The 15,539-nt window shown below is 49.3% G+C and overlaps 5 protein-coding genes across 5 annotated transcripts; 3 read left to right on the top strand and 2 right to left on the bottom strand.

Moving 5' to 3' along the window:
• Nucleotides 1-1,777: 1,777 nt before the first annotated feature.
• Nucleotides 1,778-4,131, top strand: N7532_005527 (FAD-binding oxidoreductase; the record flags this gene model as incomplete). The annotated part of the gene is made up of 7 exons (XM_056618021.1): nucleotides 1,778-1,858; nucleotides 1,936-2,357; nucleotides 2,507-2,678; nucleotides 2,739-3,410; nucleotides 3,475-3,705; nucleotides 3,770-3,830; nucleotides 4,118-4,131. The coding sequence occupies 7 exons, from the start codon at nucleotides 1,778-1,780 to the stop codon at nucleotides 4,129-4,131; spliced, it is 1,653 nt and encodes a 550-aa protein (XP_056474180.1).
• A 5,021-nt stretch (nucleotides 4,132-9,152) lies between these two features.
• On the top strand, nucleotides 9,153-10,253 carry N7532_005526 (uncharacterized protein; the record flags this gene model as incomplete). The annotated part of the gene is made up of 1 exon (XM_056618020.1): nucleotides 9,153-10,253. One exon carries the CDS (start codon nucleotides 9,153-9,155, stop codon nucleotides 10,251-10,253), a length of 1,101 nt encoding a protein of 366 aa, XP_056474179.1.
• A 70-nt stretch (nucleotides 10,254-10,323) lies between these two features.
• N7532_005525 (uncharacterized protein) lies at nucleotides 10,324-11,274 on the bottom strand (the record flags this gene model as incomplete). The annotated part of the gene is made up of 1 exon (XM_056618019.1): nucleotides 10,324-11,274. The coding sequence occupies one exon, from the start codon at nucleotides 11,272-11,274 to the stop codon at nucleotides 10,324-10,326; it is 951 nt and encodes a 316-aa protein (XP_056474178.1).
• A 306-nt stretch (nucleotides 11,275-11,580) lies between these two features.
• N7532_005524 (ferritin-like domain-containing protein) lies at nucleotides 11,581-13,031 on the bottom strand (the record flags this gene model as incomplete). Its single annotated transcript, XM_056618018.1, has 2 exons — nucleotides 11,581-12,582; nucleotides 12,648-13,031. 2 exons carry the CDS (start codon nucleotides 13,029-13,031, stop codon nucleotides 11,581-11,583), a joined length of 1,386 nt encoding a protein of 461 aa, XP_056474177.1.
• A 1,297-nt stretch (nucleotides 13,032-14,328) lies between these two features.
• On the top strand, nucleotides 14,329-15,428 carry N7532_005523 (SDR family NAD(P)-dependent oxidoreductase; the record flags this gene model as incomplete). The annotated part of the gene is made up of 2 exons (XM_056618017.1): nucleotides 14,329-14,512; nucleotides 14,590-15,428. 2 exons carry the CDS (start codon nucleotides 14,329-14,331, stop codon nucleotides 15,426-15,428), a joined length of 1,023 nt encoding a protein of 340 aa, XP_056474176.1.
• Nucleotides 15,429-15,539: the final 111 nt, after the last annotated feature.

Genomic DNA, 15,539 nt, shown 5'->3' with positions numbered 1-15,539 from the left:
TCTGTGAGATTCGTGATTTCTCCCACCTACAGAACTGAGCATTGATATGGCCATGGTTCTGTCCGATTTGAAGCCCCGAGTTATGGCCGTCATATGAGATATTAGTTGCCATAATAATCCTTGAATCAGGTCGATGCTTGGTGGTACCAAAGTTGGTGTTGCTAACTTGGAAGTTTACCCCGCAATCAGGTGACCAATTAAGTTGACCAGGGGAGACAATTTTCTTGATTTCATACTCCTGATATATCCACAGAGATTAATGCTACGTTGGTTCCTTATCTATTATCATAATGAGTAGTTACCACACAGTGCCAGTTTTCGATTATTCGTAAAAGAATGTCGCTTATTTAATGATCAGACAATGCCAGACATAGAGGAATGTATTTTATTTTAAGTATATTACACAGAAAACAATCATGTGACTTTTTCCACAAATACGTTTCACGAGAAAGTAAATTAAAAATAGATGTCGCAGCTAGCTGATACAGTATGGCATTGTATGCAAGAATGGGGCTAATCTACCAAGGGGAACCAATCCAAAAAGATAGGATGAATTGATTGAAGAAAAGAAGAAAAGAGCGGACGCTGCGAGGACACGTTAAGGTGTCCTTGCTTACATGGGTAGGGTGAGGGGTTGAACCTCCCGATCGGAGTGTCGAGAATCCCCTAGTAGCCGTGGCTCCACCCACCTACAGCGCAAAGCGGTGTAGGTGGGTGGAGCCACGGCTAGGCCCCTGCTGTGTGCATGGGACATGGGGATGATTGGCAGACAAGCCTCACATGAATACGATCCTACCGGAGCTTTTGCAGTCTAGGTTGGGGCCAGTTCACCTCGACCGTGAAAGAGCCCCCTCTTGTTTACCCTCGTCTCTACTTGAAGTTAGCTTTAATGCCATCTGGCCTTCTTGCCCGACCCGGCCAGTCTCGATCTGAAGGAGCAAGAGCGCCGCTGGGCCTGTCTCCGTGAAGATCGTGAGGTGGACTACCACGGTCCCGCCGTTAATTCCCAAGCATCTCTCCTGGTTTGAGCGCTTTGTCCTGCACAAGGGCCGCTTCTATGATGCCGAGCTGGATTGCAAGCAGAAGGTTGAGGAATACCGTACTGAGTGGGACGCTCTCATAGCCCAACGCCTCGCTAAGAAGGGGAAGTGCTTGCTATATTTGAAATGTCGCCTTGCATGCATTTTGCCACGTCTTTTCTATAGACCATATCATATCTTTGACCTAATAATTGGACCCGTGACTGGCACTACAACGTTGAGTTTCGCCGCTGTTTGGAAATTGTGAAAGACCCATTGCAGATAGACCCGTGTTAGAGTACGAGAAATACGGACAGCGAATCTTTGGAGAAGCCTGGATTGAAATTGCATGCAACTGGGTCAGTAAGACATCAGACCACAAATGACGATCATTTTTAACAAAGGGGCTCGTATTTATACGAAGGCAGCTTTAGGTTTCCTTTGTGGAACTCAGCATACGACATAATCAGAATAGTACTATAATAAACTGTTGCCTGAGGATATGACGTCTTGCGGTGCTCGTACCCTCGTATACTCGTATTGCATACTCAAAGGGGCACTTCCGGATCTAGGGAAGTCTTGGCACGGCATAACAATGTAGATCTGATGGACTGAGGTATCAGTTTCAGGAATATGGAAAACGAATACGCTTCCATTATCTCAAATATATAAGAGCAGAAGAAGATGGGAAGTCGAGATGTAGGAGTCAACTACACGTGTTTACATTCAACGAAATCTACCGCGGCTAATCGTCCAATATGAGGTTAGCTCCAAGCTGTCTACTTTCACTCGCCGTTCTAGCGACTGCCATCACTGCTAGTAATGTGCACTGCAAATGTGTAAGTACCTAGTACAATTGAATCCAGGTGCTACCACACCAATTCAGATCAAGAACCCTCACAATGCACAAACTTAGACTCCCAACGACTCATGCTGGCCCCTAGCCTCTGAATGGGCATCTCTCAATACCACCCTTTCCGGATGCTTGATCAAAAAAGTACCTCTAGGCAGTGTCTGTTACCCATCACAGCCAAACTACGACCCTGTTGCCTGTGAGGATGTGATCAAGAACTGGACTACCTCGTCATTCCACTCTTCCGACCCTTCGAGCATAGCCGATCCTGTCTCATCCAACAGTAGCTGCACGCCAATATACCCCAATGGAACGAGTCTCTCGGGAGACCCAGATGCAGGCTCGAGGGGGTGCACACTGGGGAATCTCTCTCCGTATGTTATCAATGCAAGCGAGGCCAGTCATGTTCAGGCGGCCTTGAAGTTTGCGAAAGCGCATAATCTACGCTTAAACATTAAGAACACGGGACATAATCCGGATAAGAGGTGCGTGGCTGCAATATGTACCCTGTCATTTGACCTAGACTGATCAATTTACAATTGCTTTAGCTCGGCATATGGAAGTCTCTCGTATGGTTTGCCTTTACTATCTCAGAAGAAAGGATGATAAATGGTTTTTTTGCTGATGACTCTAGGATCTGGACTCACGCCATGAAACAATTTCAATTCCACGAATCCTACACGCCTTTAAGTTGTCCTCAAACCGTTGGTCATATGGCGGCAACCCTCGGCGCGGGAATTCAGGACGGAGAATTATTCGAACTATTGGCGCAACACAATGCGATTGGTGTTGGTGGAACAAACACAGTATGGGGAAAACGCGACTTCACCCATGTCAGATGTCGTGCTAACAGAATATCATGATAGGACGTTGGCGTTATCGGCTGGGCTACTGGTGGAGGACATGGCTTTGCGACCATGGAATATGGAATGGGCGCTGACAACATCATCGAGGCTGTACTGGTCACTCCTGACGGAGAAGTCCTAACCGTGAACCAATGTCAGAATGAGGATCTTTACTGGGCTATCCGTGGCGGCGGTGGTGGCACGTTCGGCGTAATTCTCAGCGTTACAGTCAAGGCGTATCCGATGCCATCTGTCACAATGGTCGGTCTAGACCTTACTGCGCGCAATGGTACGACACCTAGAGGATGGTGGAAACTGATTGCAGAGATCCACAAAGAGCTGGCCGTACTGCAGGACTCCGGTATTGGCGGATATTGGACTATTTCAGGGCCTCCATTCCACTTCGGTCATGCCATGTTTCAATATAACACTACCAGTGCCGACTCGGCTGACCAGGAAATGCTCCCGCTCAAGAAACTGCTAGACCACCGAAATGGGACGGTATCGTCGAATATTACCAAGTTCCACACCGCATCTTGGTACAACTTAACCAAGATGTTTCCCCGGGTGGAGCATACGGGCACTTCCCGGTCTGCTCGCACGTCTCGATTGATACCCCGCCGGGCAGTTGAGGATACTCGAGGATTTGCTTATATTCTGGAAAAGATTGGCCCTCAACCAGACGATCCAAAGGTAGGTTCACTACAATCATGGGCTTTGCTTTATAAAGTGATGTTCTAACAATCAGACTTTTCAGAACGCAGTGTCCAATCCATCAATGTCCGGAACAATGACCCCCGGCAAAAAAATGGTGGACAATTCCTTGAATCCAGCCTGGCGCGATGCCGTCGTCCACCTCATCACCAGTCAGTCCTGGAATGACTCACTACCAGACTCGGTTGCGGCCGAAACATACGACAGAATGACCAACGAAAAGGGCTATTTGCTGCGCCAGATAGCACCAGATTCGGGTGCCTACTACAATGAGGTATGTTTTCTGCAGGTTGACCCTGAGACGTGTGGCTCAAGTACTGATACGATTCCACGAAAAGGCGGATCGTCATGAGCCCAATTGGCAATGGTCTTTCTGGGGACCTCATTATGCTCGACTACGTGAGATTAAGCGGAAATATGATCCACAGGATTTGCTGTGGTGTCATCACTGTGTGGGGAGTGAGGGATGGATTCAGGAGAAGAATGGAACGCTTTGTCGAGTGCCCTGAACGAACGAAGTGAGGGAAAGGGAATAATCAACACGGATGTACGTGCGCACGAGACGTTGCAAAAGGTGGTGGCTTAACTATGTATGGACTGTTCGGCCACCCACCTCGCTCATTCGCGAGGACTGCCCACTGATACCTGCATTATTGTCGCTTTCTTTGGACTAGATGTTATTCCAGCTTTAGGGTTCTAGCGTTTGGTCTATATACTTATACACTTTTCGTAGGTATCATTGCTTCGTCTTCTACACTTTGTCCTTCGTTTTATTACACCGTTGTTCTATTTATTACCCCCACTATTTCCAGTCACTATGTTCTCTCTCCTATATTTGCCCCTTTTGTTGCTTTTATACCTCTATTCCGAGATTTTATCCAATCAGCCTTGCTATAACTGTGGTCGGTCTATAACTATTTAACCACGGAGATATCCTACTTGGTATAAAAGTGTATATATTAATTAGTAAGTCATGGAGATACGATACAGAAGGAGAATCGATGGAGAAATCTCTGTATGTATTGGGACGGACAAAGAGGAGAAGGAGAGAGAGGGAGAGCAATCAAACTATCTGGGTTCTATCCTATAGTGATGCCTAAGGCATCCAACATCCCCCTTACAGGCAATCCAAGCTCTGAGGGCCTCGCTAGACGAATCTAAACGGCGAGAGATTGAGGCAGAACAAATTTGGAAGCGAGAGTGGAGGGCTACCCGTATCCAGCGGTCCCGAAATTCATGGATCTAGCCTTACAGTATAATTGTGTGCACGCTATCTGTAAATAGTGGGTTAGAACAATACATCACCGATCGACTTTTCCTTTTACTGAATATCTCTTCCAAAAAAATGTATTTTTGGATGCTCACTATACCCTGCAGCATCAAATATTTGGTGCAGGTAGGCAGAGAAATCTTTGCTCGTGAGAGGAATATCCTGTGGTCCACTGGCCGTCACATTCGTGAACAGTGGCTTTTTCATAAAGCTTTCTTTCCATCGTAGTGGAATTTCTCCATTAGACAGATCATATTTTGCCAAGTCCTCTTTGGTCTCGATCCCGAAGAGAGCACCACATCCTAATGCAAGGCCAAGCAGAAGGTCACCAGAGGCAAATTGTGGTCGCTTACTATCCCTGATTCCGATCCCAAACCTAGGTAAAGTCAGTATGTGGCATACGAAGTGGATTTTCTGAGTTCATACACTGTGCAATCGGAGTCTCGGTTGTTCTTGAGCCACTGCTGATTGACTTTCCATCCAATTTCCCCGGGGGCTATCGTTGATGGAAAAAGAACCAATTCAATATGCTAGAACTGGGAATTAGAATGGGATAATTATTGATATTCTTGTCAACTTACTTCGTATCGAAGACCTCTTTCTTGCTTATTCTGATCGGAAGGCATGAATGATCCAACTCTTGCTCCTGTAAAGAGATACAACTGAAGTGCGAATAGTATGAGAGCTTTGAGCCCTCCAGGCATAAACCTTTTATGGTCAACCCGCCACATCGAAGAGACAACTTTCAAAAAGTCTTCCTTTGTAAAGTTGTATTTTTGCTTTTTTTTATTCACCACTTTGCCGTCTTTGGTTAAGGTATTTTTGATCCACTATATCGAAAAGGGTTAGTATTGCCGAAAACGTGAGACGAGTAAGGACTCACACTGTATACTTCTTTTCTGTCTGTTTCAGTGATCTCTGAACCGGTAGGCTCTTTAAACCCACCGAAGAATCGCTCCGCCCACGCCTTAGCTGTTCTCACTGTTGGTTTCCCGCTCTTGCAGAGTCTGTCACTGGTAGGATTCGCATACCAGCGAATGAACTCTTTTACCATTTCATGGCTTGGAGGCAAGCAACCTGGAACAGTTTATAATCATCAAATCCGTTTTCTGGGTCTGCAGTGAAGCTAAGAAATGATCAGCTCTGCCATCAATCAATCTTTTCTGTCTGGTTTTCAAACTCACTCAAGCCAGAGACTCAAAGTTTGTTGGTGTAACCTTTGGTCCTTAGAAGTTTTCTATCCTTGTTTCGAACAGCATCTTCCTCCTTGTGGGCTCGGGGGATATACCCTTTTCTCTGCCGTAAGAGACGGCGCCTTTCTTTGGCCTTCTCATCACGCCTGGAGAAAAAGGCTTTTCGACCCATAGCCGGATATTGATCAATAGTTGATCAAAAGTGAAGAGGCAGCTTTGTGGAAGCAGTTGTCTGTAGATGCAAATAATGAATGGATGCTTCTTTTAATGGGACCGAGGAGGGGACAAAGTGGTCACCGGAGACGACACATGATAGTGTAAAGGCAGCTTTAAGCTGCATAATCTTGAACACGACGGACCACCTCACTTTGGTTTGGTTGGGGGTGAATGACGCCGTTTTTTGATTCAATGGAGACCTCCAGAAAGTGGAAGGCCTCACAACGACCATTAATGCGCTAGTTTTCACAGAATAGATGACCCCGTGGGACATGACCATTTTGGGTATTGTCTAATTTGGGCTGGAAGAAAAGAATACAGCTCGCTGGCTGGACAATGAGTGCTTGAGAGTAAGCAGTGGCTGAGTGATCACAGACCGTTCACTGAGCGATCACTGAGCGATCACTGAGCAGATCACTGGCCATGAGCCCATGCTGACATTTACTCAGTGAGCCTGAGCCTGATCGCCCTCATTAAAGCGGCGGCAGACCAGACAGGAAAGCTCCACCCGGCGGACATTATCCTGTGTATATAGCTGCATATATCCGGGATACCGGGGCTGCTCTGACGTCAAGCCATCAATGCAGACTTCCCGAATTTTTTGCCAACAAAAACTGTAGGTCCGGAACAGAACCCGTGGAAAATGGAACAATCCACATGCTAACAGAAGTCAGCATTTCCAGATGTTGGTGAACTTCCAGCAACATTCTTCGGAAGAGTGGTTGAAGATTGGGATCGCAAAGTCCCTGATATCTGTCGAAAGTTAGCCGCGGAGGCTTTCTATCTCTGGAGAATGATTGCAAATCTCAAGATGGATATCAAAAAGTCGCACGACGCTCATGATCGCTGTGTTTTTGGGATAGAAAGTTCAATCTATTCCATGTTGGTCTCCATTGGGAAGTTCAACGACAAACTTCGACCCTTCATCAAGCGTTGCAGACAAAGGTTTCAAGAACTTTCATTGCCATCAAGGGTGTCTTGTGGTAAGATATTTCCATTCGCTACATCGATAGCTGTTCTGACCAACATCAGTCTCTCTTGTTACACCTTGGGATCTTGGAGTCTTTGTCTTCGCGGAAACAGTATCTTCATTCATGGCTAAGGCCCGTAACAACAGTCCACCTACTCTGGGCTCAGCTCTACGAGCCTATCAACGAGGGGCTTCCTCATCGGTTGCACAAACTATCGGATGTGTTCTCGAAATGCCTATCGAGGAGACATTCAATCTGCAAAACGGCCTTGCAGCTGAAGCCCCACTCACCGCATATCATGTCACCCCTGGTATCCTGACAACAGCTATTGAGATGGCTGTAGCCCTCATCATCAATCTCCGCTTGTTTACAGGACCTATAACGGAAAACTCAGATGATGGTCTGTGCCTTTTTGCAGATGGTCAATGTGAAATGCACATTGACTGCCTTATGAAAGGGTTGTTGTCACTCGATGTGACCATCGGGGGATCGCAAATAGCCGGATTGTCCCTGAAGTCTTTGATGCAACAGTACGGGGACAGTATATCTGAATGCTGGACTTGCGACTGAGACACTTAGCAGGTCATATTTTGTATCTTATGCATAACGAACCAACTTCACTCTTCATTGGATTTGTAGGCCGTGCGGTAGTATAGTACTATTGCTCAGTAGTGGCCTCAACACATAGAGCAGCGGCCTGAATGGCCGGCCCGTCGGAATCGGGGCTCCACCCATCTCCGAACTCCACCAAGCTTCTCGTAAACGTTCCGAATCCGACTACTCTACTCCGTGTCTACTCTCACGAACCGGTTTCAGCTCACCCGATGACTGCGGAGAATATAGGGAACCGCCGATCGGCATGCGACCGGTGCAGAAGCCACAAACTGCGTTGCGAGCGTGGCGATGCGCAGCGCTGCCGACGATGTGACAAAGCCAACGTCGAATGCATCACGGGCCCTGCCCTTAGATCTGGTCGGCCACAACAGTTAGGCGATACTGGAAGCTCCCAGATTCAGTTTGCCGATGACCATGTCGATTCTTTTGCAGCGCGATCTACACCCAGTGCGGCCATGTTGCTGTTAGCCACTCCTCCTGAAATCGACGTTTACGAGTCAGATTCAGCCTTGCAACAATTAATAACACCCTCCAACCTTGACGACTTCAATCAGTTTTGGTCTCAGAGCTTTAGCCATGATATTTCAGTGGCCAATGGGAGCCATGTCACACCCACGAGTTCACCTTCTGAGGCCCAAAATGAGCGCCTGAAAAAAGCTAGCCGATCTACAAACCAATATCCTTGCCGACCTCGAGGCTGTGAAGTGTTGTATCACAGCAGACAAATGTCCCGAAGCCATTTCCCCTTCGAGCTCCGTGACAAGTCAGAATCTCCTGATCGGGCGCATGCTGGATCACTCAACATCTCTCATTGAAATTTTGGACAGCTTCCAGCCATGTCCTAGTTCGGGATCTTTCGAATTGACCTGCGATGTACCTACTATGTTTGCGCTCCTTTCGTGCTATATATCCCTGGTGCGAGTTTACCGAACAGTCTTATCATGTATCTTGGACTGTCTTTCATTTTTGATGGGGTTACAACACCCCGTCCCCCAGCTCTTCCCGGGGATGCACCTCGGGGGCTTTAAACTCGAAGCCCGACTCGACCTGCAGGTACAAATCCTGGTTCAAGTCAGCGAAGACATGCTCGGCAAAATTGAAACAAGATTTGGGCTATCTGGAAATATCAACGAGCCGTGGAGCAATATTTCTTGCAAGGGAAAGGCAGCTCGTCTACTATCTGGTATGCTCGAGGCAGAAGCAAACGAGCAACCACCACTGTATGAGCCCAGAGGCCACTGTGATTCTCTGAAAAGTATCTTGGTCCACCTCAAACGACGAATCGGCACCAATGTGTAATCTTGCATACCCCGATGCAAAGGGGACTTCGGAACGTTTTTCGGACATAGCGGGCATTTAAAATGTTTGCGCTCCCATGGCCATTTGCCATGAAAAGGGCTAGTCAGAACTTACCGACCCTGAGTCATACATTTTTTTCTTCCAGTTTTCGTTGACAATGCCATCCACACCACCTGACGGCGAAGGCGCGAGTATGATATGGTGGTCTGGCCGCCATCCGCCAGCAGACCCCGCAACATCCTTCGCTGGTAAAACTGTCCTCATCACCGGAGCAAACACGGGACTGGGATTCAGTGCGGCTCTCAAATTTGCCGTACTGGGTGCATCACGACTCATCTTCGGTGTTCGATCACTTCAAAGGGGCGAGGCGGCTCGGGACAAAATATGTCAACAGACCGGGTACGACAAGAACAACATTCGGCTTTATGAGGTTGACATGAGCACCTTCGACTCCGTCAAGACGTTTGGAGATGCAGTCTCCAAAGAGCCAAGAATTGACATAGCAATCCTCAATGCTGGCGTCGTATCACCATCTTTTCGCCTCAGCCCGGAAGGATACGAGATGTGCCTCCAGGTAATGGTTCTCTCGACAGCATTAATGGCAATACTGCTTCTCCCACAACTTCAGAAGTCTGCTATAATCTCCAAAGAACCGACGCATCTCGAACTGGTTGGCAGTATTGCCGGTCGCAGTGTCAAGGTCAACCCATTCTCCAAGAGCGATGCCCCGATCCTGGATCAAGCGAACCAACCCAGCCTTTTTGGCTGCCAGCGACAATATCAAACAGCGAAGCTCTTCTTATTCTACATTTTGGAAGGTCTGGTGGAAGAGACAGACGCTGCAAAAACCAACCACAAGGGCCCTGGAGTCATCATCAATATGGTCTGCCCTGGCCCGTGCCGTACGACATTGGGCCGCGATTTCTCTGCTCTTCTCAAGATCCCGATGACTCTTATTCAGATGTCCCTTTTCCGTACGGCTGAACAGGGAGCAAGGAGCTTTGTGAGTGGCGTGACCTTGGGTCTTGAGGCCCACGGGAAATTCTGGTTCTCTGATATGTTTTATGAGTATGTATTCCACAGCAAATCACCTTGTTTCTCCGCTGACTCGACATACAGCAAGGGCGAACTCGTCACGAGTCCCGAGGGCAAGGCCCTGCAGAAAAAAGTCTGGCAGGAGATCGTGGCTATATTGCGCCCGCATCTCCCAGGAGGTGAATTGAAGTTCTCGCGTGGCATGTTCTCAGTTCAACGCTAAACTGGAAATATCTCCAAACTATGCAATGTAATGTACAGATATTTTGTTTTGGAAGTCCTTACTTCATCATTCAAACAATGCCATATCCCTTCCACCAGACCGCCCAGATCAGAGGACCGAGAGCTCCAATCGCAGCAGGGCCAAACGATAATTCCAAAATGAACCAGATCCACACTGTCCCAAACCCGGGCGCTTTCTTCATCACAGCATAGTAGGGCTCACCGTTCGTGATGGTTATCAGATGAACCCCGAGCATGATAGACGCTGGAAGAAATATGATAGTCCGAATAGAAGGCGGAAAAACGAGTCGACGCAGAAAGGAAAAAGTGAATTTGTCTCGAGTGAGCGGGAAGAGTATGACGGGCTGCGCACTCGCGGCAAGAAGACCCGATGCCCTTTGTAGTCGGAATGAAAAGATGTGACCGTGGACAAGGTGGACGAGGAAGGTGAGGAGCGGGAAGGTGAACATGATCGAGTCCTTTACGATGCGAACGGGATCTGTCGATTCGGCGTATTGGTAAGCTGCCAGGTAGGACAGGGTGCCGTTGAGGGCCGTGAGAGGTACGGAAAGAAGGATGGTGTCGAATAAAGCCACGAGAGGATTATCGGGTTCGCTTTCCTCGCTGTTTCTGTCGCTTTTCGGGAACTTCTTGCGATTTCCGCCAGCTTCAGGCCGTGAACTCGGATTCACCAGCTCATTATTATCAATATTGCCGTCCGTCTCCACGAGCTGCCCGGACGCGTCGACGGTCACGAACCGCGTGCCCGTCGCCTGTGAAGGCACCCCTTGACCAGTATCCAATTCAGATTTCTTTCGTGCCTTATTCGCAACGTCTGCCTGTTGAACGAGCTCGTTCTGGCGCTCTGCAATGATGTCATATAGTGTTCGCTCACCGGCTTTCGGGGCCGGGGCGCCGCGTGGTGGGTGGGCAAGAGGGATATCGGGCACTGAGGTATTTGAGGCGGATGGAGAGTTGGTGGCGGCAGCACGGCGCTGCTTTCGATTCCTGGGGGCATCCATGGTTGGCGAGGATTGAGGTGTGGGGAGATTTGAAGATCTGCTGAGCTGGCAGAGAGCAGAAGCTGTGGATCGGCGGCGGCTCGGCGATAAATCGGGTTTAGGCGATCACCCGTTCGGTGCAATTGTATACTCAGTACATTCGCACGCGACATTGGACACCTTCATGAAAGCCGGAATCTCTCGCAAAAATAGTGTGAAATAAAAACATGGGTTTTGAAAGGCTCATAATATTGATTAAAGTGTACTCAATCGACCCTCCACCGTATACAACCATTAAGACTCGAAAGCGTGCCACCGAGCACCAAATTAGCCAGCCTGGTAGATGGCAGGTCCAGAAACCACGTGAGGATTGATCAGGCTCAAATTGAACGGTGTCAAATACGGATTGCTGTCAGTGATGGCAATAAACATCGTGCCATTAATCGCAGGGTCTCCCTGATAAGTCTCAAGATCAGGCTGGGTGGTGTATCCGCGAGAGTTATTATCGACCCGGAGTGGCGTATAAGTCACGTTGAGTTGCGAGACCCAAGCAACATATTTGGCCTTGCCTGCCTGCGACGAGGTGATGTAGCTGTTGTTCGGACCGACACTCGAGCCAGGGTTATCCCACTGAAGAGCAACCCGACGACCAGGGAAGGATAGTGGCAAGTAGCCGTCTGGAGCAATTTTGCAACCTGCAGATGCGGACTTGGAACCACCGGAGCTCTTTACCACGTTGGTACCCGGTGAGATGGTGTTGTTCATTGATCCGGAACTGTTGGAGCCGCCGCTGGAGGCATTGGGCTGGTTGAGGATCCGCAGAGCTGGGAAGTTCTGCCACACCAAACGGGTCTGGTTCGAGGGGCATGAGCTAATGTAAGGGGCCAGCAGAGTCCAGGCCCACGATTGTGGGATACCGGTCTCAAACCACACGGGCATGGGGAAAAGTCCTTGGAATTGACGGAAGATCATCTGCTGGCGCGCCTCGGTGGTAACGGATTTGGTCAGCAATATAGCTGCCTCACGAGAGTCCAAATGGGCCAAGAAACCATACACGCCCGACTCGCCGAAGCGAGTAAGCTTCTGGCAGAAGTCGAGGAACTCCTTGACGTTGGTGTAGGGGTAGTTGTACTGGCATTGTTGGGGTGCTCTGTTGCCCAGGAGGTTGCTCAGCATGGTCGCGTGTCCAACCTCCTGCTCGGCCATATAGGCGATCAGGTTTCGGTCTGCTGCGTTCAGGCCAGCGGACCTGAAGTCCTGGTCAGAAAAGCGGCGCAATCCATCCTGGAAAAGATCGAGCTCGGTCCATTCTTGATACAGTGCAAGTGCCTATTATCTTGAGTCAGCGTCCATCATTCAGTCTCTTTCCTTCGACAAAAGAATGCGATACATACAAGAGACTCATAATCAAAGTCACTCTTGGCATTGTAGACCGGAATGGTGCCATTTGTGCCAATGCCTCCAGCGGGAACATAGGGAGCTGGCTCGGCATTGTGCAACTTCCCATCACTTGGATAAGTTGTAGCTGCGTGAGGTACGGTGCCACTCGAAATACCCGATCCAATCTTGGCAGCTGTCAAAGCACCTGTAGTCGACGGGGTACCACTGAAAGGAGTGTGTGGCTGGGAGCTCGGATGCGATCGAGTTGGAGGGCCCGAGATCGAAACAACTGAGGCAGAGCTTGAATCAGTTGCACGCGGCAAGATGATCTCATGAGGCGATGCAAATGTCAAGGGCATTGAGCCCAACACACTCAACAGGAGCACTGGATTCCACATTATAGCTGTGGATCAATGATAACCTGTCCTGCTTCTTTCAATATCGGCTTATTCTGCAATGGCGAGAGTTTCTGAGAGGTATTTGCAAAGCCGAGAAGACCATGTATGCTCGACAATGCATATATATGACCGACCTTTGGCCTAAACCTCGCCGGCTCTCTCCGGGCCTCCCGTTGACGCAACATGTGTCTTGCAAAATAACTCAGCTCAGTCCAGTTATTGCTACCGGTATAGCGTGACAGGCATAAAGTTCGGTTCCTTCATTGAGGAATAGTGCTGTGCCAGCGCCACTGACTGACCCCATGAAGTCAACGATAAGCTTGCAGTCTCCAGATGCGTCGGGATTCCGTAGTAGTAGAGCCATTATACTTAGAGACTGCTCATCGTATCCTCCACTCGCAGCAATTCTCGCGGGGTATATTCCTAATCGGTCAAGGGCCCTCGTCGGCGCCACCGTTAGAGTTTGTATGTGTACTTACCATCCATTTCCCCTGATGCATGCTGTAATGGCTCTTCCGTATGATTGGATGCTTGGTTCAAAGCTCCATAATGCTGTCATAAAATTGTTCCACACTTAGGAAGCTTGGCTTCCTGCGGGTCTGCCGGGTCAATCTCAAAGCTTGGGGATCATCAATATCAGTCCGGGAAGTTGATGAAGCCCTTCAGAAGTTCGGCTACTCATTAAAATGGAAACCTCACTGCCATTGTGTCTCCATATTCAGTGTTCTCGTCTTGATGTATTGTAGTCGAATAGAAACAGGTTCGAGAAACTTTCAGGGCAGCGGATGGCCCCGGTAATGACGTTGATCCCTATCCACGGTTGCTAGCAGTAGGCAAACGTTGGAGATGGAAATCAAGTCCGTTTCCGGATGTTTCGGATCGCCATCGTCACCGAGGTGCCCGAGGAAGCGTGGGAGATCCTCCACGTTCTGCTCGCTCCGCTCGGCTCTTCCATGCGCTTTGGGTGCACGACCCACTCGTGATACCAGGAAATTGTCCTTGGCTGCAGACGTGTCACGCCGTGAAGATATTAATTGACATCGATAGGCCTCGAAAGCATGCAGAGCCACCACAAATTTGCACTGTTCATCTCATTCCAGCATGTCCTGACAGCAGCTTCGTGGAACATGAATGATGATCAAGCAACGAGTTTGTACAACTTGCAGAGTCGACCTGTCACTCAGCACGCGTTCACGGTGAATCACCATCAAGTCAGGCCCAAGAAGCAAAGGTCGGCATACGGCGCTGAAGAGATGTTTCCGCGGCAGATCGGCGCAGGGCCGATCGTCGGTGGGGAATGACGCTAGCTATCGCAATCGCGGGGGCCGACCTGGTCGGTGAAGCCAGCAACCATCTTTTATCTTTGGTCATCCTCGACTCTCACACGAAGAAACACGCTCCCATTATTATGGCCAACCTGCAAGCATCCAACCTCTTTTCTGTCGAAGGTCGCATCGCGGTCATTACCGGCGGAGGCAGCGGTAAGAGCCCATACCTTCAACCGTCGGCCTTCCGACGGTGAAAGCTCAATGTTTAGCTAACGCAATGCGTGTCGTAGGCCTCGGTCGTATCATGGCTCGCGCCTTAGCCACCAACGGCGCTGTGAAGATCTTCGTCCTCGGTCGACGAGAAAACGCCTTGCAAGAGACCGCTGCCTTGGCTCCCGCGGGCGTGGTCATTCCTGTTCAATGTGATGTGACCTCGAAGGACTCGCTGGAAGCTGCATACCAGGCCATAGCTGCTCAAACGACCCATGTCGATATCTTATTTGCGAATGGAGGAATTATGGGGCCGATGATGCGCCCGCCTCAGAAGGCAGATGGATCTCTGCCCTCGCTGAGTGAGCTCCGCGAGGAGCTCTTCAATATCCCCATGGAGGTATTCACCGATGTACTCAATGTCAACGTCACTGGGTCATACTATACTGTCCTGGCATTTCTGCCTCTCCTCGAAGCGGCGAACAAGCGCAGGGCAGCACCGCAGCCGGGTGTCCTGACTGCCCCGACGGCACAGGTCATTATCACCAGCTCGATTGCGGGGTTCATCCGCAAGGTGCCTTTCAGCTATGCATACAACGCATCCAAATCTGCTACAACTCATCTAGTCAAGATGCTCTCGACGGGTCTTGCGGACTACGATATCCGCGTGAATGGAATCGCGCCTGGTCTGTATCAGTCAGACATGGCGAACCATATCTTTGAGGACAGGAACATTGAAGGCAGTGGAATCTCTGAGGGATCTTTCCCCCGAGATATGATTCCCATTCGACGTAGTGGCAGCGAGGAGGACTTTGCTGGCCTGATTATTTGGATGGCGAGTACCTCGGGTGGTTATTTGAACGGATCCGTGATGCTTACAGACGGAGGCCGTGTCAGTATCGTCCCCAACACTTATTAAGAAGCGACGCCGCCATGTCTGTGCTCAACGGTCGAAATTGAGCTCTCGAATCAGTTTGTGGAAGGAGATAATTCATAAAAAATGAATGTGCGCATATCATTTAGATAAGAC

Source organism: Penicillium argentinense (assembly GCF_028826775.1).
Source record: "Penicillium argentinense strain IBT 30761 chromosome Unknown utg000005l_segment0_segment0, whole genome shotgun sequence".
NCBI classification, from domain to species: domain Eukaryota; kingdom Fungi; phylum Ascomycota; class Eurotiomycetes; order Eurotiales; family Aspergillaceae; genus Penicillium; species Penicillium argentinense.
This window is presented reverse-complemented; position numbering and strand designations above follow the sequence as displayed.